This window comes from Photinus pyralis, unplaced genomic scaffold (assembly GCF_008802855.1).
Source record: "Photinus pyralis isolate 1611_PpyrPB1 unplaced genomic scaffold, Ppyr1.3 Ppyr1.4_LG9, whole genome shotgun sequence".
NCBI classification, from domain to species: domain Eukaryota; kingdom Metazoa; phylum Arthropoda; class Insecta; order Coleoptera; family Lampyridae; genus Photinus; species Photinus pyralis.
The window spans coordinates 15,461,227-15,485,752 of NW_022170878.1; the positions used below are offsets into that span (position 1 = coordinate 15,461,227).

Below are 24,526 nucleotides of genomic sequence, written 5' to 3' on the forward strand. Positions count from 1 at the left end.
TCACTAGCTGTTTCAGACGATCAAAAACTCTTTGTTCATTAGCAGACCATTGCCATTCCACACTATTTGAAAGTAATTTTCTTAAAATTACAGTCTCAGTTGAAAGATTCGGTATATATTTTGACAAATAGACAATCATACCCAGAAAGCGTTGTAGATCTTTTTTGTTGCTGAGTGGTTTCATTTCTAAAATGGCTTTAATTTTACTGTTGTCAACTTCAATGCCTTGTGAACTAATATAGTGCCCCAAAAATTTTACTTTTGTAACACCAATCTTAGATTTTTGTAAATTTAAAGTTAATCCAGATTTTGCAATTTTTTGCAGAGTTTTTTCCAAATTAAAATTATGTTCTTCAATTGTTTTTCCATAAACTAATATTTCGCCAAAGTACGCTATTACTCCCTCAATGTCATTTAAGGTGTCATACATAAATTTCTGAAATATTTCCGGCGAAAACGCTAAGTTAGCCCCCCCCCCACTTTTTAAAAATTTTTTATGGCTTAACCGTAATGGCGCTAGCTTTAATTCAAGTGGCGCATTTGAGCTCATAACCAGATGTATCAAGTGCACAAATACCGGTAGCAAAATGCGTTATGGGGGATTCCGTTCACTTGCCCCCCCCCCCCCCAAATATATTTAAGGATAACCAAAAAACAATAATGGCGCAAAGATATCTTTTTACGGCGCATTTCAGCGCATACCTGAGAGTACAATTTCGTATGAAAAGATGTTAAAAAAAAGTAACTTTTAAAAACGTTAAGTTGGCCCCCCCACTTTTTGAAAAATTTGTCACGGCTTAACCGTAATGGCGCTAGCTTTAATTCAAGTGGCGCAATTGAGCGCATAACCAAATGTATCAGGTGACCTAGTTACAAGGGACAAAATACGTACTGGGGGGGGGGGTACGTTCATTTGCCCCCCCCCCCCAAATGTTTTTTTCGGATTTCTAAAAACCGATAATGGCGCAAGAGTTATTATCGGTGGCGCATATGAGCGCATAACGAGCGCATTCATTTTAAAATAATACGACTATGAAATCTCTCAGTGGGGGGGCCAAGTTAACGGACCCCAATTTGATAGGTACTAAAACACGACTGGCTTTATTAGTAGGCTGACTCAATGCCTTCTACAAATGGTAACTAATATGCAAACCAAGTAATACATAACACCTATCATGCTGCTATCCTCTTCTATCGGGTCCGGCAACTTCATTCTCAACGTCCACCTACGTCTTTCCCACCACTCACACTCAAATACTGCGTGTCCTGGAGTGTCTCGATGCCCGCAGTCCGCACAGGTGTAGTCCCGTCGCCTTTTGAATCTGTGTAGGTAATTTGGGTTCTCCTCGTGTCCTGGTAAGAACTGTGTTAGATGGTAGTGTACCTCTCCGTACCATGTCCTACGGCCTCGTTCCTCCAGCCAGCGAGCCAAGGAGTTATAACATGGCGTTGTTTGCCGCGCTAGTAAAGGATTTGCAACTTTTTTTTGGATCGGATCGGATTTTCACGTGGTTAACGAACTTCAAGCTTGTATCTGTTGTGATCCCTAGTATCCCCTAGCCCCCCACCCCTCAATCTTCATCACTATCGGGGGGAAGTTTTCGCATGTCTACAATGGCCGCCGTCTTTTTTCCCCACAAGTTTTAACCTCTTCTCCCCCATCCATCTGTCGATGGCTTCTATGGTGGTGTCTATACGGCGTTTCCCCACCGTCGACACAAATCGAACTATTAGTATTGAGTGCGGGGACAGTGGGGCCTTTTTCTAGTTTTCCCGGCTTTTAACTCCCACCAGTCTTTCGACAATGATTCTGGAAATGCCCAAGTTCTCCGCAATTCCAACACCGCAGCTGTGTCTTTGTCACCTAGACACATTGAACTTCAACAGTAATGCAGTCATTAATTTGTTTTGAACGGTACTCTCCTCCTCCACTGGTTTTATTCATCGTAATTTGGCTGCTTCTGCTACAATGGTTTGAGCTAACGCGCCAGTTAAAATTTGAAGAATTTTCGAGTGTGCTTAAAAATCCAAAGTTTTGTTTTAAGTAGAGAAGGTCAACCCCCTTCTGGATTCTGGATGACGATAGGAGGGTGACCAGAGTCCACGCGTACTTACGCCTCAAATTCGGGCCCTTTGTACTACCTCACTGACTAGGGTCGCCCCCTCAACGTCACTCAAGCCATCCCACACGTGAAATAAACCTTAGGACGTTGGAAGGGGAGGCGACTCTAATCGTAGCCATTCCCCCAACATTGATCTAGTTGGACTAGAGCGGGATATTCAAAGAGTATGTGGTGTGCCGTCTCGTCGTCTGTGTAACATCCTCTACAAGATGGTAATTCCACCAAACCCATGCAGTGCATGTGCTTGTTTAGTTTACAGTGCCCAGAAGGTATGCCCACGAGTAACCTCAGGTTCTTCCTTGATAGCCCTGTACAAAAACGCGCCAAACTACGAGATGGTCCTCTGAGTAGTAATATATGGCAGATTCTAAATCTCACTAGACGAAAATCCCTAGAAAAGTCATTAGAATTGAGTGGTTCTGAACTGCGGTAGCGAGGTTTGCGCCTGTGCTAACGTCAAGGGGTCGAGGTTTGCGCTTCAGATAAAGTATCGGAGGTTTGCGCCTGTGCTAACGTCAAGGTCAAGGGGTCGAGGTTTGCGCTCGAGATAAAGTATCGGAGGTTTGCGTACTTACGCCTCAAATTCGGGCCCTTTGTACTACCTCACTGACTAGGGTCGCCCCCTCAACGTCACTCAAGCCATCCCACACGTGAAATAAACCTTAGGACGTTGGAAGGGGAGGCGACTCTAATCGTAGCCATTCCCCCAACATTGATCTAGTTGGACTAGAGCGGGATATTCAAAGAGTATGTGGTGTGCCGTCTCGTCGTCTGTGTAACATCCTCTACAAGATGGTAATTCCACCAAACCCATGCAGTGCATGTGCTTGTTTAGTTTACAGTGCCCAGAAGGTATGCCCACGAGTAACCTCAGGTTCTTCCTTGATAGCCCTGTACAAAAACGCGCCAAACTACGAGATGGTCCTCTGAGTAGTAATATATGGCAGATTCTAAATCTCACTAGACGAAAATCCCTAGAAAAGTCATTAGAATTGAGTGGTTCTGAACTGCGGTAGCGAGGTTTGCGCCTGTGCTAACGTCAAGGGGTCGAGGTTTGCGTCTTCAGATAAAGTATCGGAGGTTTGCGCCTGTGCTAACGTCAAGGTCAAGGGGGTCGAGGTTTGCGCTCGAGATAAAGTATCGGAGGTTTGCGTCCGAGCTAAAGTAATTTGGTTTGCGCCTGAGGGGTCTTGTCGATGGTAGTGTACGGCCGATTCTAAATCACACTATATTCTAAATATGACTGGTGGTGGGGATTGACGCTTATATAAGCCTCTATATGTTCGTTACAAGGTGTACATGTATTAAAGATGTCGTGGATGGCATATGCTGAGGAATCATGGACCAAATCTGTCGATTTCGTGACGGCCGTGAGACGCCTTAAGCAGCACGTCGAGGTCAAGGGGGTCGAGGTTTGCGCTCGAGATAAAGTATCGGAGGTTTGCGTCCGAGCTAAAGTAATTTGGTTTGCGCCTGAGTCGAGAGTAATATATGACCGATTCTAAATCTCACTAGATGAAAATCCCTAGAAAAGTCACTAGAATTGAGTGGTTCTAAACTGTGGTAGCGAGGTTTGCGCCTGTGCTAACGTCAAGGGGTCGAGGTTTGCGCTCCAGATAAAGTATCGGAGGTTTGCGTCCGAGCTAAAGTAATTTGGTTTGCGCCTGAGTCGAGGGGTATTGTCGATGGCAGTGTACGGGTGATTCTAAATCACACTAAAATCCCCCTAGAAAAGTCACTAGGATTGAGTGGTTCTGAACTGCGCTAGCGAGGTTTGCTCCTGTGCTAACGTCAAGGTCAAGGAGTCGAGGTTTGTGCTCGATATAAAGTATCGGAGGTTTGCGTCCGAGCTGTTTGGGCCGGAGGTTTGTTGTCAGGTTACGGTGAAGTTTCAAGGTCGTTTAAGGCAATTTGATCGTGACCTCCGATACTTTATCTGGAGCGCAAACCTCGACCCCTTGACGTTAGCACAGGCGCAAACCTCGCTACTGCAGTTCAGAACCACTCAATTCTAGTGACTTTTCTAGGGATTTTCGTCTAGTGAGATTTAGAATCTACCATATATTACTACTCCTCTGAAGGCTTTTCTCGGATGGCGACAATCTAACATCAAGTTCCACCTAGCCCTGTGCTGGTTTTGGGTGTCTTGAGTTATTGGGTTGTTTACAATTGTAACTGTAAGTGGAAGGAGTCGGCTCTGGACCATAAAACTCCCGTTTTGAGGCCAGTCGGGATAATTTATCGGATTTCTCATTACCTTCCGTTCCAGCATGCCCTTTGATCCATACGAGCTTGCTTGGTATGTATCTGAAAGCGATACAGCCCGTATATAATCCCACTAGGTAGGTAGCAATATCATCCAATCCCCATTGCAGGAGATCCGGTATTATGCCGTCCAAACCGGGTGACTTGTATGCTGAGAACGATTTCACCGACCAGGTCACCCACGTCCACCATCTGACAGGTAACCACCCAATCATTCTCCGTGGGAGTGAACGGGATTGCCGGATTGCCTCAGGCTCCAGGAAAGTGAGTGTCTCGTACTACCTCAGCTGTCTCTGTGAGGTTGTCCGTTTAGGAACCAGCCTCTCTTCTGAGGCTAGCTAGTTGTGGTATGAATCTTTTGTAAGGATTTTATTTAGGCAAGATACCGAAGAGCTACAGAAACTCTTCCATACCTCTCTCTGACGCTCTCTAATGTCCTTCTTGTATAGCCTTAGGTTTGCCCTCCAGTCGGCTGCAACTTTGCTCTTCCTTGCCTTATGAAACAGTTTGCCCAATTGAGTTTTCTTCTTTTCGAGCGCCCTACACCACCAAGGATGGTTATAGGGCGTCTTGGCAGTTCTCAGAGGACACGCCTGTTCAAATGATTCAGAGTTGGTAAGGAGATCTACTTCGTCCTGTATGTCGGCAGGACCAGAGAGACGTCCCCCGAAGGGGTGCTCTCCAAGTGAAACTCTGGCCTCTTCTTTTGAACTAGTGACGCAGTGTGAGAGCAAAATAATTTGTCCTTACGATCGCGATGGCGTAATTAACTACCTAAGTGTCGCAATTATTTGCGAAAAATTAACACGCCACTTAACGAGATTAAATGTAAAGTTTTCCCTCAGCGATTGTCATTATCAACGTGACACCTCTATCGCTTTCATCGATTCATTTTCGTTATCAAACTGGACCGAGGCGGAGCAAAATCGCCGAACTTCACCAGTGAGTAGAATATTATTTTTGCACAACCTCGCATACGCCGAGATTTATTTATAACCGGAATCGTTCCGTTCCCGTTTTCGTCTTCGGTCTTGGTCCTAATCTAGCGCAATTAGCGTGACTAAGCAAAGTTGTATGTGTGTGTATAGTGATGAAATGGAGTTTAATCTCCCCCAATGACATAATTAAGATTGGTTATCTAAACCGCGTTATCTTTCAGGTGCCATGAAAACCGGCGAGCTAAATGAGGAGGATTTAGCTACTAATCCCGAAAAAAACAACCAATCTGGGTAAGTGTATTTGATTCAGTTATTTTTTTAGGTATAATGATCCCGATTAGTGCTTCTAGCGAATTCAAGAACCCCCTGAAGACCGTCGGATTTTTTGGAGTGGTAAGCGCAAGTTAGGGGTTGTAACTTTGGACGTTTGACTAAATCCTTTCAGTACCGATACGCCGCGACTTTCGACCGATGGCTTTTGGCGTTGGGCACCTTATGCGCGATGGGTACGGGGGTTATCCAACCCCTAAACGTTCTCATCTTTGGATCGCTTACTGGTGACATTATCCGATATTCGAGCATCGCTAAAAACCCTCTCATAAGCGACGCGGAGAAAGAAGTCGCCGGCGTAGAGTTCATCGACAACATTATAGCGTTCGCGATAAAGAATTGCCTTCTGGGCGTCGCCATGTTTATTCTAAGCTACTCGTCCACTGTACTCTACAACTACAGCGCCGTTCGGCAAGTGAACAAGATTCGACAGTTGTACTTCAGTAGCTCTCTGAACCAAGACGTGGGCTGGTATGACCTAGAGCAAACTGGCGATTTCGCTAGCCGCATGTCTGAGTAAGCTCACAATTGGCTCCACGTCCAGAAAGCTAACGCGATTTCTTGTAGAGACATTACCAAGCTGGAAGATGGCATGGGGGACAAAGTGTCCATGTTCCTGACCTTCCAAGTTACGTTTGTCGCCAGCGTAATTTTGGCGCTGGTGAAAGGTTGGGAGCTGGCCCTCATTTGCCTCACATCTTTACCGATCACGATGATATCTATAGGCATAGTTGCAGTAGTAAGTATACTCCCCCGGCCCAAAATCGCAGATGTTTCTAACATCATTTTCAAGAAGTTGTCATTCATTTTCCTTTGGTGGGAGGTGTTGAATACCCTCCAGGTCTCCCGGTGCTACAACCTTTGCAGCACTTTTTAGGAAAAGAAGATCTAAAATCATTTTTACCATCAAACTACCATGAAAGTCCTAAAGTGCAAACATTTTGTGAATGAAATTGTTACCCGAGGGGTCTGAGGGGTATGGAATACCCCCTAGTAAACACTCATATTTTATCAAGATTTGCAGAAAAATTCCATGAGCTGCCTCTAACATCATTTTCTAGAGGTCTTTCTCTTCCGCTGGGAGTGGAGGGACTCACCTGTACTACGTTCCTTGCGGCACCTTTTAAGAGGAGAGAATCTGATTATCCATGCTCATAAACTGTCACGGGAGCCCTGAAGTATAAACATTTTGTAGATGAAAAATGCGCTGTGACTATTTTGCAACAAGCTCCCCCTTCCTTCTCCATTAGACGTTCTATTTTCTTGTACATTTCCATTATTTGACTATCTTCACAAGCTTAGGCGTAGGCAAAGTTGAGGTCTGACTTGCCCCACCAGACCTTTACTCAACTGGCGTTAAAGATACCACTTTTGGATACCTTTGGCTCATTTAGCATTAAAATAGGCCCATTATTAAACTTTCGCGCAAATGTGATAATTTTAAAATGAGAGGGCGGCGGTAGTGGCCAATAGCTGGAGCTGTGCTTCTTGTTCCTCCTTCAGGAGCTTCTTCCATTGGTACATATTTTTTGGTTCCTCCTTTCTTCTTTGATGTGATTATACATATGCGCATTCTTCTCCATTGGGCTAAGCTTGGCGATGTTCTCTGCAAACTAGGCGAAGTCATTGATCTCAGGTTGTTCAAAGGCTCCTCTCTGGCCTCCTTTAGCTCCTTCTTTGCTTCTAGTTTGTGTGGATTTTGCCCAAACCTCTTCAATGCTCTTTTGTAGTTGTCCATGGCCTGCTTCCTGTTCGGTGACATGGGAGGTTTATGCCCCCCTAGTGTTTTGCCTTGAGCGTCTCGGCGATCCCGTTCCAAGATGGTCTTCCTTCCCCCTTTTTGTTCATGGCCTCGTTCTGCTCATTTCTATACTCTTCCCTTTTCTTCTCCACTGCCAGAAGTCTCACATACCCCCTGATCATTCCTCCCTTTTTGCTTTCTTCTCCTCCTCCTCTTGCCATTTTGTAGTCAGATCCTATTGTACTAGCCCATACTTCTACTGTGTTTGTGATACTTATTTTCTTTGACTCTCCTCCATTTTGTCAGCACCGTTTTGGATTTCCTGAATGTGTCTTCCACCCTCAGTTCCATTCACGCTGTCTTGCTCGTGCTTGAGCATTTTGCCTATCCTTTGTTCCTCCCCTTACCCTCCTACTAGTCTGTCTAGTTGCTTATTGAAGTCTCTTAATATGATGCCCGAGTATCTTCCGTTCTTAATAAGAAAAAGTGTTTTCCCGAGAAATTTTGGTGTAGTCGATTTTTGGTAAAAAAGGAAGGTTATTACTGCCTTTTTTTGAGACCCGAAAAACAAATTGTCTCAGATCGACCCGGAAAAAAAGTTTTCTAATTGAATGTGGCCTGTAGAATCCATAATTTCAAACAGTTCCAAAATTGGGCTACTAGTTCAAAAGTTACAGCTCTTTGAATTTTCTTTCGAAATTGGTTTCTAGTCTATAATTTTGATTGAGAAGTCTGATCGAAAAAGTACGAATTGTTTGGATTCTACGCACAAACAGTTCCAAGAAAAAATTGATTTTCCTTATAGAATGTGGCCTGTAGAATCCATAATTTCAAACAGTTCCAAGATTGGGCTACTATTTCAAAAGTTACAGCCCTTTGAATTTTGAGAAGTCTGATCGAAAAAGTACGAATTGTTTTGGATACGCACCAAAATTAATAAGAAAAAGTGTTTTCCCAAGAAATTTTGGCGTAGTCGATTTTTGGTAAAAAAAAGGAAGGTTTAAGTATTCAAATACTATGCGAAGTATTCGAATACTAAATATTTGTGAAAGTATTTGAGTTACAAATACAAATACTGCTTCCATAAAAGTATTTAATTACAAAGTATTTGAATACTTTAAAGGATTTGAATACTAAAAAGTATTTACAAAATCGAATACTGCCCAGCTCTGATCTCCTGTACGGTTTCTGATGACACCGGGAGTTCCCTAAGTTGCTGCCAAATCGCTCCAAACAGCCATGTCCCTTTCCTTATTTATCCCGACGAACTTTAGGGCGTACTCGTACGTTCGCACTTCTTCGATTTCGCCCTCATTGTTCTTTGATTTGATTAGCACACTGTCTTAACCTTCTCACAGTTTTAAATCCTCGCGCGTGCTTCGTGTCTTGATAAAGAAAAATTCCGCTTGGGTTTCGAATGTAAGTTTGCGGACTTTAAAAGTTAACGGGTAAAAGTAAACACAGAGATCGCTGAGCACGTCTGCTATCTTTCCCGGTCCGAACTCGACCGTCACGGTGGGGCGTATTCTGGACGCTTTGCAGTTTTAATTTTTTCGCCGCCATCAGCCTGTACCGGAAAGTATAAAATCTTCCGTGCCGTTTTATCAATCGTTTGTGGGTCTGAATCTGCGTATGGCCAATTGTGTATAGACTTCTGTAGTTGAAAAAGTCGGAAGTAACCCAACGTGGGTAAAATTTATTGTTTACTAGGGCCGTAGAGGATTTTGCGATACTAAACTTACGTGACATTTATAGTGAAGTCAGGTAATTAATCTAAAATAGTTGACAGGGAAATTGGCGGTGAAAGAGATGGACGCATATGGTGCAGCGGGTGCAATCGCCGAAGAGGTGCTGACAGCAATCCGTACGGTGGTCGCATTCGGCGGCCAAGAGAAGGAGATCGCGAGATACTCCAATCGCTTAACGTTCGCCCGAAATAACAACATCAAGCGATCGCTGCTGAGCGGTATTGGTTTCGGACTGTTGTGGTTCTTCATCTACGCCAGTTACGCGTTGGCGTTTTGGTACGGTATCAAGCTCATTTTGGAGGAGAAGTCGCTTTCGCCGCAGGAGCGAGTCTACGATCCCGGCAACATGGTCACGGTAGGATCTCGCGGGGGTGTCTAGGACATTAAAGAGTTGATAGTCTTGTAGGTGTTCTTCGCTGTAATGCAAGGGAGTGTTAATTTCGGCATGTCGTCACCGTACATCGAACAGTTCGGCATATCCAAGGGGGCGGCTACCAAAATTTTTGCAGTCATCGATAGTGCCCCTGTTATAAACGCCGCGAAGAACGTGGGGCTCAAACCGAAGGAAGTTAAGGGGGACATTAGCTTTCGGAAGGTCCACTTCGAGTACCCTTCGCGAAAGGGCGTCAAAGTGAGTAGCAAGACTCGCGAAGGCAATTTCACGTTCAGTAGGTCTTGAAAGGTATCGACATTGAGATTAAGTCCGGGGAGACGGTTGCGCTGGTCGGCAGTTCCGGGTGCGGTAAATCGACTTGCATTCAGCTGTTCCAGCGGCTTTATGATCCAACATCCGGGGAGGTAGGTGCTCTAGCCGTGCGAAAACTCGCTAACGTGTTGGTCTACAGGTGTTCCTCGATGGAAAGAAGTTGGGTAACTTAGATTTGACGTGGCTGCGAAGTCAGATCGGTGTAGTTGGACAAGAACCGGTTCTTTTCGGTACAACGATTGCTCAAAATATACGGTACGGAAATCTGTCGGCGACGGACCAAGATATTGAAGACGCAGCAAAGCGCGCGAATGCTCACACCTTCATATCGTCATTGCCGCAGCGCTACAATACACTAGTGGGGGAGCGAGGTACTCAATTGTCCGGTGGGCAAAAGCAACGAATCGCAATTGCGAGGGCTTTGGTACGGAATCCATCCATTTTGTTATTAGACGAGGCCACCTCTGCCTTGGACACGAACAGCGAGGCTAAAGTGCAAGCTGCACTGGACAATGTAAATCTCAGCGTGCGCTTACCAGAACTGACTATCTCCGTTTCAGGCTAGCAAAGAATGCACCACAATTATAGTTGCCCATCGTCTATCCACCATTAGAAACGCTGACCGAATCGTAGTTCTCTCCGAGGGGTTAGTCGTCGAGGAAGGTACACACCAAGAGCTAATGGCGAAAGAAGGCGCATACTACCACTTAGTCAACACGCAGTATTCAGCAAATGACTTCCCCCAGGAATGTAAGCACTACTCACTCCGCCATTCTAATCCTTATGTTTATTTATTATTGTGGCAGAGGTATCAGACTAATGTGTAACTGCCCTGAATTTCTATTGAAAACTAACGTGTTTTCAGCCCTATAACTTCTGTAATGATCCCTAACCAAACCCTTAATAATCGGTAGTCTTTTACGGTATTTAAAGGAACTTTCTTTTTCTAGCGTTTTTATTATATCACAAAAATTGACAATTTATTTCTTGACACTCTCTCACGTACTTGATAACTCAAAATATATTTTCTTAAAACTACGTTACTCGTCGTCCTCGCAGACATTCCGGCCCCCAAAATCAGGACAGTCTTCCTGATTTTCTGCTTGAAATCTGCTTGCCATCCTTGCCTGGATAAAGTTTGGTCACAATTCCTTTCTTCCAAGTGTTTCGTGGAGCGTGTTCGTCAAAGAGCAACACGACTTCTCCAATTTTAATGGGCTCCGCATCTGCCAACCACTTTTCCCTCCTGAGTAGTTTCGGTAACGCTTCAGCTTTCCACTTTCGCCAGAATGTCTCCAACATAAACTGTGCCTTCTTCCTTCTTCTGTACCATTCGTCAATCTCCTTGCTACACGTCGGTATCGACATTCCAACGTCTGCAAATCAACGTAGAAAGTGATTAGCGGTTAAGCAATCCGGGTCGGCCGGGTCATCGGACATCGGAGTTAATGGGCGAGAATTGATTATGTTCTCCGCTCCCTTCAAAACCGTCAGCAATATCTGATCCTTGGGATGCTTGTCGTTCAGCGTAGCCTTCAAAATTCGCTTGGACTGCTGCACCATGATCTCCCATGCACCTCCGAAGTGTGGTGAATACGGCGGAGAAAAGCTCCACTTCATTTCTCGAAACTTCGGGTTGTCTACGATTGTTTTCCAGTCCAAACTGCCCCTGCTCTCCCGTAGCACCTTAGCAGCACCGGTGAAGTTAGTGCCACAGTCACTAAATATATGTTTCGGTCTTCCACGCTGGTCAATGAACCGCGACAACGCCATGATTGTTTCGTCGGTTGACAAAGCATACACCACTTCCAGATGTATAGCCCTCGTGACCATACAAGTCAGCACCATAACCCATCTCTTTTCTCTGTGACGTCCGACGACAACTTCCAACGGTCCGAAGAGATCCGTTCCCGTGTAAGTAAACGGAGGATTGCCGACAGCTAGTCGATAGTACGGCAAATCGCCCATCTTCGGCTGCAGCGGTTTTACCTTGGCGAATTTGCATTTCATGCATTTAGTTATCACGCGACGAACTGCACTTGTCTTGTTCCACGGATAATCCAGAATTTCCGTCTCAAGTTGTTCAGAACAGTCGTGAGACCTTGATACGCATTCTGCTCGTGCTCGTCTTGGATGAGTAGCTCTGTGAAGCGATGACTCGGTGAAAGTATTGTAACGTGATTTATAAATTCGGGTTCGATTTATATCAATATTTATTAAACAAAGCTAAATCACTATAAAAACCGTACAATTTATATCGATTATTTATATCACACACTTCGCAATTTATATTTCCGCGTTCGATCTCGTTCGGTAATAAAAACTGCCGCGATGTTCGGTCCGCAACCATTTATACACGCAAACAATGTAAGTCCAGGAACATTCGCGTACAGTCTCGAATATTCCTACACAAATCCCACTATCGCGCGCGTAGAAAATTCCAGAGCGCCAAAGGTGACGTCATGTCTGGAGCGTTTCCCGTTACACTGCCCCCTTCTTAATTCTGGACGTCTCGTTCAGAAACTGCGTTAGTATTACTTTTTAATGCCTCGTGTCGAAATCTGCAGTCAGAGCCTGCTCGACAAACACCTTTCTTGAAAAAGTAACAGTCCACAGTTTTGCGGAGGGTCGTCCCCTGTGGGTTGAAGCAGCATACTGTAATTCGAACGCTAGTGTTTCTAAAAATCACTTCGATCATGGTTCGCACTATCTTCCAGTCCAACCCATCTAAACCACATCCAATCTTCGGGATCGCCAAGCTATTTATGTCATAGTATGCCATGAGTTTCTTTAAGCTTTTTAAAGCAGACCAGAGGTTTTCATAGGTGGGTTTGCCTTCTGACGTTTTCTTTGAAACCAAGTAGAACAAAGAGCGTTGACTATCTTCCAAGCGCAGTACTTTACCCACTCGTGGTCTTTGCTTTATCAACTCGTCTATTCTTCCAAATCTTTTCCGGAATACGGAAGCTATACCTCTACCCATGCGAAGGTCTTCGGTGACACAATGGGCGATGGAAACGTTAACAGGAAGCTCAAAAATATTTTGACAAATTTCCTGAGTAACGCCAAATCGAGCTTTCTTCCGCTGGGCGTAATTTGACATAAAATCGTTAAAGTTTGGCCCGATTCCAAAGCTGCGTTCCTCTCTTCTCGAATACCTCTAACGTCTTCGTTGTTGTTGGATCCGGCATATCGTGCGAGTCGATTAATGTGGACAACTTTCGGTTTCCGGTGGTTCATTCTGATACGATATATCACGTCATTTATTTTCTTGATCACCTCATACGGACCTTCCCATTGTCTTTGTAGCTTGGGAGAAAGACCTCTTCGTCTCTGGGGATTGTGCAGCCATACCAGATCTCCAGCTTCAAAAGTTTGATTGGCCGAGCGGAGGTTGTATTGATTTTTCATGCGATCGCTGGCAATCTGAATATGACTTCTAGCCAAGTCGTGAATGTCGTTCATCTTCGCCTTTAGTTGGTCAACATAATTTTCACCTGCGACATATTCTTCATGGGGTTACGCCCAAACTCGAGGTCACATGGAAGGCGTAGTTCACGACCCAACATAAGGCAGGCAGGAGTCTGACCCGTGGTCTCGTTGACGGCTGATCGATATGCCATAAGGAACAGGTGGAGGTACTGGTCCCAATTTTTCTGATGTTCTGCCACGACTTTTGAAAGATATTTACCCATCGTTCGATTCATTCTCTCAACCATTCCATCTGACTGAGGATGCAAAGGTGTTGTTCTTGTTTTATTGGCTCCTACAAATCGACAAACATCTTGGAACAAAGCCGATTCAAAGTTCCTTCCTTGATCTGAATGGATTTCTATAGGAACACCAAAACGTGTAAAGAACTCCTGTACCAACACTTCTGCAACTGTTGCTGCCTCTTGGTTTGGAATAGCGTAAGCTTCAGTCCACTTTGTGAAATAATCCATAGCCACTAGGATATATTTATTTCCGCCATCTGTCTCGGGAAACGGTCCTGCGATATCGATAGCAACTCGTTCCATCGGACTACCAACGTTATACTGCCTCATGGGTGCCTTCTTCTTGGAAACTGGTCCGTTTCCAGTAGCACATAACTCACATTTTTCGACACCATCGCCGGACATCTTCTTTACGGTTGACCCAATAGAATCGCTCACGTACCCTTTGCAACGTTTTCGTAATACCAAAGTGTCCTCCGGAAGCGCCGTCATGCAATTTTCGCAATACTTCCGACACTTTGCTTCTAGGTACTACTAATTGCAGCGTCGATTCGGTGCCATCTTCACTTTCAAGGGTCCTATACAACAGGTTGTCTTTCAGAGTCAGGCTATTCCATTGGCCCCAATAACTCTTTACTTCAGGACTTGTGGCACTAATGTCTTGCCAGTCTGGTCTTTGTCCGTGGCGCATCCAATTCAGAACAGATTTTATACTTGGGTCGTTCTCTTGGGCCGTTTTGATTTCGCTTGGCTTCCATTCCTCACTCTCTACAGTTGTTCGTCGCAGATGGCCAATCTTGTCTTCTATTTTAGAACAATGTCTTCTTGACAAAGCGTCTGCATTATTGTGAACTTTTCCAGACGACGTAATGATTACAGTGAAGATCGGGGCTTTGTTTCTGCAGGTTGACGATAGCCCTTTCCTGTCGACCTTTCTTAGTTTTCCGATTGCTGCGATGGTTTTTGGCAGTTGCGGCGAACGTGTCCAATCTCGCCGTGGTTCACGTTTCTTTGCCAGTGACTGTATTGCTTTCTTTTCTTCCACTACTTTACTGACCTTTTCTTCAAAACTTTTAGAGCCACCTTCCTCTTCGATGGTTCTTACCCGGCTCTCACTGCGAGGTTCCACCATACGTACTCGCGCACTTCCATGACTAGCTTTCTTGGCGGCTTCGAATTCTAACGCATGGGCCAAAGCTTTCTCAATTTTGTCGTGCCTAGCCAGTCTCAAAGCCTGCTGGGCATCTCCATCACGAACGGCATCGATAAATGTTTGTACAGCCAGTTGATCAAGAAAGCTCTCCGGTGCCGTAGGGTATGCTAATCGAATCAGTCTAGCGATGTCCGCTTCAAGTTCCTGCAAACTTTCTCCAGGTTTCTGCATTCGGTTCTTGACTTGGACATAGTAAACTTGCTGAAGGTGTTTATCTCCATATCGCATTTCGAGTCGCGCTACTATTTGTTGGAAGTTCTGTTGATCCTCGGGGATGGTCCGCAACACATCCAGAGCATCTCCTCTCAGAGCAAGAATCAGGGCTGTAGTTTTGTCTTGAAGAGTCCATTTATTTGCCGCAGCCGCCGCTTCAAACTGTCGAACGTACGTGGTCCAAGGAATCTTACCATCAAAAGTAGGTGGCTTTACTCGGGCTTGCTGAACGTCGCCTTCTACTCTTGTATTTGTTTCTGGGTTGACCTTCTTGTAATGAGTAGGCTGTGGCACCTCAAGAAGACGGTCCATCAGTAATTCATCTGGGGCACTACTAGTACGCTTTTCCGTAGTCAGTCGCAAGAATTGCTCGCGCAGCTCTTCATACTTGTGCTCAATCTCAACGAATGTTGCTTTAAATGTTTTGGAAACTTCCGTAATTCTATCTTCAACTTTTTCTTCAATTGATTTAGAGACTTCTTCAATAATCTTTCTAGAATTTTCCTCCATCTTCTCGAACTTCTCGTCCATTTTTCTAGAATTTTCCTCAATCTTCTCGAACTTCTCTTGAATATTTCTAGAATTTTCTTTATTAATCTTTCTAGAATTTTCTTCCATTTTCTCGAACTTCTCTTCAAAATTTCTAGAATTTTCTTCCATCTTCTCTTCAAAATTTCTAGCATTTTCTTCCATCTTCTCTTGGTTGCTTTTCATTTCTTGTTGCAACACCTGTTGGCCATTTTGGATTTGCTGGAGCAACTCGAGCATCGTTTCTTCCATTTTAGCGGCAGCAGATCTTGTTACAGGCATACACAAGCACAAGCACTTAATTTAATCTTACTTTTAATTAATTTAATTAATCCCACTCCTGACACCAATGTAACGTGATTTATAAATTCGGGTTCGATTTATATCAATATTTATTAAACAAAACTAAAACACTATAAAAATCGTACAATTTATATCACACACTTCGCAATTTATATTTCCGCACTCGATCTCGTTCGGTAGTAAAACTGCTGCGATGTTCGGTCCGCAACCATTTATACACGCAAGCAATGTAAGTCCAGGAACATTCGCGTACAGTCTCAAATATTCCTACACAAATCCCACTATCGCGCGCGTAGAAAATTCCAGAGCGCCAAAGGTGACGTCATGTCTGGAGCGTTTCCGTTACAATACGTTAGCTTGTTAGGCGCAATAACTTTCCTTTTGTCGGCCATCTTGACTGGTGACTTTCCAAAAGGTCTGGTTCTCGATGAATCCTGAGGTCTTATGGCTAAAATCGTTAATTCCCGGGTTTCGGCACCAAATGTTTATTTATTATTGTGGCAGAGGTATCAGACTAATGTGTAACTGCCCTGAATTTCTATTTTAAAACTAACGTGTTTTCAGCCCTATAACTTCTGTAATGATCCCTAACCAAACCCTTAATAATCGGTAGTCTTTTATGGTATTTAAAGGAACTTTCTTTTTCTAGCGTTTTTATTGTATCACAAAAATTGACAACTTATTTCTTGACACTCTCTCACGTACTTGATAACTCAAAATATATTTTCTTAAAACTACGTTACTCGTCGTCCTCGCAGACACCTTACGCGTCTCGTATTACAGATGAGGATGATGACGATCCCATCACCACTTTCGATGATAGAAGAGCATCTTCAATGAAAGGCAGCATACTGGTAAGCACTCTCTAGTTAACTTCGGCAGATAATCAAAAAGGTTCTAGATGGAGGACATGATACCAGTCGAGGAAAGTAACACAACATCCCTTATGGCGATACTGAAGGTGAACAGGCCAGAAGGTTGGAACATCGCCCTGGGTTGCATTACGTCGTTGATTATGGGCGCGACCATGCCAGTTTTTTCGATACTTTTCGGCGACATTCTTGGTGTAAGTCGACTTAGTGCAGTCACTAGGCGTGCTCACTGGTACTTGCAGGTGCTGGCTCTACCGAACGACGATGACATTTTAATGGAAAGTAATAAATACGTAATCATGTTCGTGGTTACTGGTACCATAACCGGAATTGCTACGATGCTGCAGGTGAGCCATCGTCCTTTCCTTTCCTTTGTCGAGCTAATTTTTCTTTTAGATTTACATGTTTGGGGTTGCCGGCGAGAAGTTGACGATGAGGTTGAGGCAGATGATGTTCGGGGCGATGCTGAGGCAGGAGATGGGTTGGTTTGATGACACGGAGAACGGCGTGGGAACGCTTTGCGCCAAGTTGTCGGGGGAGGCCGCCAACGTGCAAGGGGTAGGTAACCGCAAACTTGTCGCGATGTTGCACGCCCAGTGTTTCAGGCAACCGGTCAACGTATCGGGACAATCTTTCAATCGGTATCGACCTTGGGAATCTCCGTAGGAGTGTCTATGTACTTTGAATGGAGATTGGGGCTTGTCGCGCTCACGTTTACACCATTTATACTCCTCGCCATTTTTTTCGAAGGACGTTTCGTCAAGACAGAAAATGAGAACCGTCACAAAACTCTCGAAAGATCCACAATGATTGCAGTGGAAGCTGTTGCTAACTTACGCACCGTAGCCTCGTTGAACGCCGAAGACATTTTCTATAACAAATACTGCAACGAACTGATGCCCCAGTACCGGAACGCGCTTCGCAACACCCACGTTAGAGCTATTGTGCTCGGCTTAGCGCGTAGCATCATGTTCTTTGCCTACTCCGTTTGCATGTACTACGGAGGCACACTTATTGTAGACGAAGGAATGCCGTTTGAGAATGTTTTTAAGTGAGTAGTACTGTCAGCTTCTGCAGAACCTCCACGTTTTGTTTTAGAGTATCGCAAGCTTTAATCATGGGAACCGTATCAATTGCGAATGCCTTGGCATTTACACCAAACTTCCAAAGGGGCATTACAGCCGCAGGAAAAATATTTAACTTTGTCAATCGGGTGCCCAAGGTGATTGATGCCCCCAATGCAAGCGCCCCAGATTGGGTACGTCAACTCACAACATATTTCCTCCTATTTACATTTCACTTTTAGAACCCAGGCAACATAAACTATTCGCGCATCGCATTTTCCTACCCCACTAGGTCAGCAGTTCGCGTCTTGAGAGGTTTCGACCTTTCCATTGTCGCAGGAAAGACGGTCGCCTTGGTCGGCCCGAGCGGATGCGGCAAATCCACAGTTCTCCAACTGCTGGAGCGATACTACGATCCGCTTCATGGTAATGTGTCAGTTGATGACGATGACATCAAGGAAATGAAGCTGAGCTGCTTGAGATCGCAGCTGGGCGTGGTTTCACAAGAGCCAAACCTGTTCGATAAGACGATAAGGGAGAACATCGCGTACGGTGACAATAGTCGGGTAGTTCCCGAAGCGGAAATTATCGAGGCTGCTAAAAACGCCAATATTCACAACTTCATCACCAGCTTACCATTGGGGTACTCCACCAGATTGGGCGAGCGCGGAACTCAGTTGTCCGGCGGCCAAAAGCAACGCATCGCCATCGCGCGCGCCCTCGTCCGGAAACCAAAGGTTCTACTCTTGGACGAGGCCACCTCTGCGCTCGACAGCGAAAGTGAAAAGGTGAGCGCGTCCACGTCGAGCTTTAACTGACAACGCATTTCAGGTCGTTCAAGAGGCTCTGGATTCCGCACGAAAGGGTAGGACCTGCATAATAATTGCGCATCGGCTCAGTACGATTCAAGACGCCGACGTGATCTGCGTAATAGATCAAGGGAGAGTCTGCGAAATGGGCACGCATGCAGAGCTACTGCAACAAAAGGGCATATACTACACATTGCAACGGTTACAAAAGGGAAAGGGTGTTTAGATTATTAATTATTATTTAATTTGTCGACGGAATTTGCGAGAAGACAACAAAATGATTCAGCTCAAAGCATTAATTTTTTACTAATAAATCCCATAGTATAAAGACGTATTTTTACTTCCTCCCAACAAAATCACGCCCTACTTTTAGTAGGGCGCCGGCGCGAGTAAAGCATACTGTGATCATTTTAAAGGTCCCGGACTCGACACTGCAATTCAAACTTACCCTATAAGAAATCATTTGTGGACATAACGCTCACAAATAGAAGAAATAAATCAACTACGAAAACAAAATGCAAAGGAGAAAGACACAAATCAGATATCTCAAGTTGTATAGTGAAAATAAGCAAATGGAGCCAAATGCACGAACGAGAGAGGATGAAAGAAATACAGCGAAAAATTGAAACTGTATGAGGTACTTCTTCTACGGTGTAAATGGTTAGTACACTCATGCAGGGCAACATCACACTGATCACAACTTCCCCACTTATTAAGATCACTTTAAATAAGATCTCCTCAGTGAATGATATCGACTTTTTTCACGACCCCCTAAATCTCTATATATAAAAATGAACCCCTGTTTCTTCTGGTCACGCAATAACTTTAGAACGACTTTACCGACTTCATTCATCTTTTTTTTTTAAGTTTTCTAATACTGCGTAGAAGGTTCTTACGGCAAGAAAAACTAAGAAAATCGCGCAGAAAATTGGAAAATTGGAGAAAACTTAACGAATATTTAAACATCGCGCGTTTGACGGTGCGGCAGCAATTGTTTTAACAGCTACATCGATCGGCATATATCCGTCAGTTTTTTTGAGAAATGTCGATGTTATTTCACCGCAATCGCGCCTTTTATATTAAAAGTTTGATATACCTAATATCCATTTTTGGTAAGTGTTGATAGACTAAACACGTGGTATACATAGTTATACAGAAACAGTAGGTAGTTAATTTCTATTTTCAGTTGAATTTTAGTTTTTTGTAGATGCTACTATTTAGACGTACCAACAATCAACATGGTACCAACTTAGGTCGCAGAATTCGTAATCCTACAAGTCAAACATACCGGATGGTGCACGGTAAGTAGGAACATAGGGATTGAACATGGGAAATTAGTTTTATGCAATATCCTGCCCTCCTGTACATACATTTTACAGAAAAAACTGTAGAGTTTAAAGTTGTTCAGAATTAAAAGATGCATACAAAACTGTTTTTACATGTTTTATTAAGCTTTTGGTATACCCGCAAATTTAAAAATAAATTTCAACATTTCTGTTATTAATATTTTCATAAAACAACAAAAGTCATGGCTATTGCTACTAATAACAGAAATGTTGAAACTTATTTTTAAATTTGCGGGTATATCAAAAGCTTAATGAAATATGTAAAAACAGTTTTGTATGCACCTTTTAATTCTGAACAACTTTAAACTCTACAGTTTTTTCTGTAAAAAGTACAGGAGGGCAGGATATTGCATAAAACTAATTTCCCATGTTAAATCCCTGTTCCTACCTACCGTGCACCACCCGGTATAATTATACGAATAAGTGCAACTGACGAGCAGAAATGTCCCCTTTAATCCCTATCGAGCTAAATTTAATTACAACGTAACAATCGATTACAGTTTACAGTAAATCGTTGCTATTAGACCAATGAACATTGTGTGTCCACATTGCAAGGCTTTTAAGTTTAAAACTGAAGCCCCGGGATTATGTTGCGCCAGTGGCCAAGCGAAATTTACGCCATTGGTACCGCCACCAGGGCATTCCTTGGTTTCTGGAAATGGGCCAGATTCTATACATTTTTTTAATCATATCCAGAAATACAACAATTGCTTTCAAATTACGGCATTTGGTGCAGAAAAAAAAGGTAAGTTGCTAGCTCTGAATCGCCAAAAGCAACGTAGAAGTGAGTGCCTTTATTTTTTATTATTCTGGGGAGAGATGGGGAGATTTTGGGGCAAGTGTGTCAATCTCTTTTCCGGCTAAACGGTTGAACCGATTGAAACCAAATTTGGTACACATATTCTTAGACATAAAAAGGCAGAATCGCGCATGCACAGGCGCAATTTCTTGAAATAATTTTTTATTATTATTTATTCCAGTGCAAATTGATTAGGTAGGTATAGCTAGGAAAGAGGACAACGTCCGTCGGGTCAGCTAGTGCATTAATAAATTAAATTAGATCTTAATAGTCCAGCCTATATAATATTTTTGTATGAAAAAAATTAGTTACCGGGTTTTTCAGGCAGGTGGAATGAATAGAAATTGGGAAAAAATAATTAAAACAGCTGAATTTTTCCGCGGGTGAAATCACGGGGGTTGAAAGGGGTGGAAAGTGGTATTTTGCAAATTGTGGCAAAACTATTGATTTTAGACGAAAATGTTTAAATGTAAAAGTTATAGAGATTTAAAAAATGAGCAACTTTTGTGTCCACACTATTTCATAACCTCCAATTTTCCTAGAAAAACCGGAAAAACTGTTTTTTTGTTCTTTATTCTTATTTTTGCGAAAAAATGCCGTAGGGGTTTGAAATTTGGAGGTAACATAGCCTTTTTTATGATAAAACAGAAGATAATTGTTTGGGCCCATAAAGTTGAACCGTTTCCAAGATCTCACGATTTCTGAAAAAAACACCTCTTTTTCAAGGGGATGAAAAATCTACGAAGCTCGAGAGAATGTTTCAGCCGCCTCCGTTGGGTCGCCTTAAAAATTAATCCCAAAAGATTCCAATTGAATAAATCATCTTACCACGTAATTTTCATAGCAGCGTTGTTTCCGTGACTGATGTTTTAGATCTTCCTGCAGGGGGGTATGTAACGAAGCAGCCGTTTTCGTAGAAGGAATACATTATACCAACGTTATTGAACACACCGTACAATGGAATCTACCAGCTTAAATGAACACTTGGTACTTGGACAAATTCAGAAGCGCGCTTCGTTACTAGAAACCGTATCTGCCAGATTGATCTATTAATTTCTTCTAGGAGTAAAAACGCAAAAGTGATGTTTTCATTTGTGGAGCTGTTTTAACCACTGATACGGGAAACCCTAGCTGCCGATGGTAATTTAATGTGAAGTTGTAATTCTTTTTGTAGACTTTTATCGCATCTGACAGCTCTCGGTTTGGAGAAGCAGGAGAAAACTTAATATTTTAGGAATTCAGCTCCGGTAGTTAATTATGCGATGATGTTAGTCAAATTCAGTATTATAATTGAAAGCCGCACTTACGTGGTTATCAACCTGATAAAGAGACCTTTGCGGTTAATTCGAAATTCCAAGGGACATTAGTGGTGTCAATTAAAATTATGAACTTGAAGGTTTCGATCTGGGCAAGTAGGTAGATATAATTAACCGTAGGTAATCAGATGTGCGTTTCTGTAGATGTTTGAAAAGTTTACGTTTTTCTTACGTTAATTACAGGAGTTTTGCTTTCCGTTGTTTTCCTGCCCGTAGCTTTAGTTGATGAAATAATTATTTGTCCGTTTTCTCCGTCCGATCACCTGGGGCTTCCAACCGCCTTTTTCGCAGTCTGAGTCTGGGTATCTGGGCCTTCCTGGAATCGACAAACCTTGGCCAGAAGCAGGGTCTTCTGGTAGCGCCCGAGTTTATCGTCACGTGCCGACGACCGCCGCCGTGATATTCAATTATTTTGTGAATTCATAATATTTACACATATAATAAAGATACATGGGGAAACATGCTCTTTACACGGTACAAGAGACCTTTGTTTAATCAAAAAATTAAACCAAATGGTACGACGTGAATGAACAAGATTTGGACTTGTCATGATAGGGCATAATTATGGTTTTTAAGAAGGGGGTAGTGAAACGAGCTTTTTGATTGCATTTGTGCTATATCTAACATATGGTTAAAGATAATGACCATTTATCTAGCCTACGTGCAGTACAATGAAGATCACTTCCATGATGCGCGCTTCGTTTAGCTGAAACTCCTCAAGAAAGTATAGTAGGAGAACGACGCTTTTAAAATCTGCAAAAAAGCTAGATCATGTCATCCTTACAGACCCGTGCGCCATTACTTACAATCTGTATGGACCCAACAGAGAAATTTCCGAATTTCTCAATGGTAAAGACAACGGGCTCTTGTCCTTCTTTAATGACCATCGTCAGAGACTTTTGGAACTGCAAGTCGCATCCGACGGAATCGATTTGGTAGCAAGCGTCTCCAACGGTTTCGCTTTCGTTTATCACCCTCTGCGTGGAAAAGCAGTCCCCGAAGAGCAGGGAGCATCCCGCACTTAAGTAGATAACCAAATACCAGAATTCGCCGCTGAACAGCTGAATCTGGAAGAGTTGGGTTAAATTTGAGCTGTGGGGGCGTTGTCTGCTCTCACGTAGCCGATACGAAGCAAACAAGTGCATATGAAAATTGACCAATGCAGGTATATGGTCAGAAGGCATAAATTAAAGGTGGCGTCCGCCTTCTGAGCGAGGGCTCTAATGGAGGCGTGATATGTTTGCTAGTCGATTCAGGAGATAATCTGAGTCTGAGTGTCTTTCTCGACAGTCTTCACCGAGGATCTGAATTTCGACTTTCAAATTTGCGAAGTGCTCATGGAGATGTACTAAAATGCATAGTTTTATACTCATAATTGTCGTGTACTCGTGTGCTAATAGAAGTTGGCTAAGTAGTTGCCAGATAGCACAACCTGTAAGGCTGTGGCTCATCGCCCAGGAAGGCATTAGTCCAAATCAGTTCAGATGCCTACCCGTTACCGATCATAAACAGGATAATTTTCATTAAAAAAAAATCACACCAATGCGTTTAATTTTTTTGAGAAAATTAACCATTTCTGTCGGAACGTCGATAAAAGCCCTCAAGCGGTGATATGTCAAACTAACAAAACTTCAAATAGTATCATATTTGTAGCTGAAGAATAGCTCTTTTGAACTAACCCGAGTTTGTTAAAATCGGCTCAGTCGTTACGAAGATACAGGGTGTTCTTTACGGAAACCTTTGAATACCTCCCACCACTTCATTTTTAGAGATACACGAAAAATTGTCAAACAAGAATTGTTCAGATTATCGTCAACTTCAAAGACCGGGCATTTTTTTGTAGGTTAATATAGCGGTATTCACAGAAAAATCACTTTTTTAGATTCCAGTTTGCAGTTACGCCACCTAGCGGCCATTGCAAAAACTTAAAAATAATTTCCAAGTTTTTCTCGTGGCCGTTTTAGTAATAAATTTTTTTAGTCATAAGATAAGATAAGATATTTGTTTACAGGGGGGTATTCCATACCTCCCACACCAGCCAAAATCCGCAAAACAATATAGTCTCTGACAGCCCAAAAATTGACCAAAATTTGACTGTTTGACTGTTTCAAAAAAAGACTGGCTACGAAAAGTTTAACTTAATAATCAAATATTACAATTCTCAAAACATAAAAAAATCGGTTTGACCTACAATGGAGAATGAGAAAATTGAGAGGGAAATTTTCGAACTTAAGGTCCCAAAAATTGCCAAAAAAAATTTAATATGCCAAACTTAGTGTTACTCAGTTTTACCTTTCCCTTTTGCTGAGGGGTAAATAACTTCACTTTGTATACTTAAATTTTAACAGATTCTAAAAAAATTCTACAAAATTTTAAAAGTTGTATAAAATAATGTATGCATGCATGTGTGTTTGGGGAAAAATTCTACAAAAGTTCTAAACAAAATTCTAGAAAGTTCTAAAAAAATTCTAAAAATTTCTAGAGAGTTTTAGAAAA

The 24,526-nt window shown here is 43.0% G+C and overlaps 2 protein-coding genes across 2 annotated transcripts; one reads left to right on the forward strand and one right to left on the reverse strand.

The window, feature by feature from the left end:
* Nucleotides 1-5,238: 5,238 nt before the first annotated feature.
* Nucleotides 5,239-18,897, forward strand: LOC116181059 (ATP-dependent translocase ABCB1-like). Its single transcript, XM_031501290.1, has 18 exons — nucleotides 5,239-5,330; nucleotides 5,548-5,617; nucleotides 5,668-5,719; nucleotides 5,772-6,172; nucleotides 6,224-6,395; nucleotides 9,180-9,500; nucleotides 9,552-9,776; nucleotides 9,818-9,943; nucleotides 9,991-10,365; nucleotides 10,412-10,601; nucleotides 16,608-16,678; nucleotides 16,726-16,890; nucleotides 16,939-17,043; nucleotides 17,093-17,254; nucleotides 17,302-17,747; nucleotides 17,795-17,954; nucleotides 18,003-18,548; nucleotides 18,592-18,897. The coding sequence occupies exons 2-18, from the start codon at nucleotides 5,553-5,555 to the stop codon at nucleotides 18,793-18,795; spliced, it is 3,786 nt and encodes a 1,261-aa protein (XP_031357150.1). The 5' UTR covers nucleotides 5,239-5,330; nucleotides 5,548-5,552; the 3' UTR covers nucleotides 18,796-18,897.
* A 3,784-nt stretch (nucleotides 18,898-22,681) lies between these two features.
* On the reverse strand, nucleotides 22,682-23,405 carry LOC116180283 (putative odorant receptor 85d). Its single transcript, XM_031500189.1, has 2 exons — nucleotides 22,837-23,405; nucleotides 22,682-22,783 (listed from the first exon to the last, which is right to left on the reverse strand). Exons 1-2 carry the CDS (start codon nucleotides 23,212-23,214, stop codon nucleotides 22,733-22,735), a joined length of 429 nt encoding a protein of 142 aa, XP_031356049.1. The 5' UTR covers nucleotides 23,215-23,405; the 3' UTR covers nucleotides 22,682-22,732.
* Between the last annotated feature and the right edge of the window lie 1,121 nt (nucleotides 23,406-24,526).

Bases quoted from the DNA above. Each gene is read 5' to 3' on its own strand.
- LOC116181059 (XM_031501290.1), top strand. From the start codon at position 5,553: ATGAAAACCGGCGAGCTAAATGAGGAGGATTTAGCTACTAATCCCGAA. The intron at 10,602-16,607 runs GTAAGCACTACT...CTCGTATTACAG, and splicing joins AAATGACTTCCCCCAGGAAT to ATGAGGATGATGACGATCCC. The intron at 17,748-17,794 runs GTGAGTAGTACT...GTTTTGTTTTAG, and splicing joins CCGTTTGAGAATGTTTTTAA to AGTATCGCAAGCTTTAATCA.
- LOC116180283 (XM_031500189.1), bottom strand. From the start codon at position 23,214: ATGCCTTCTGACCATATACCTGCATTGGTCAATTTTCATATGCACTTG. The intron at 22,784-22,836 runs GTAAGTAATGGC...GCTTTTTTGCAG, and splicing joins CTGTTGGGTCCATACAGATT to ATTTTAAAAGCGTCGTTCTC.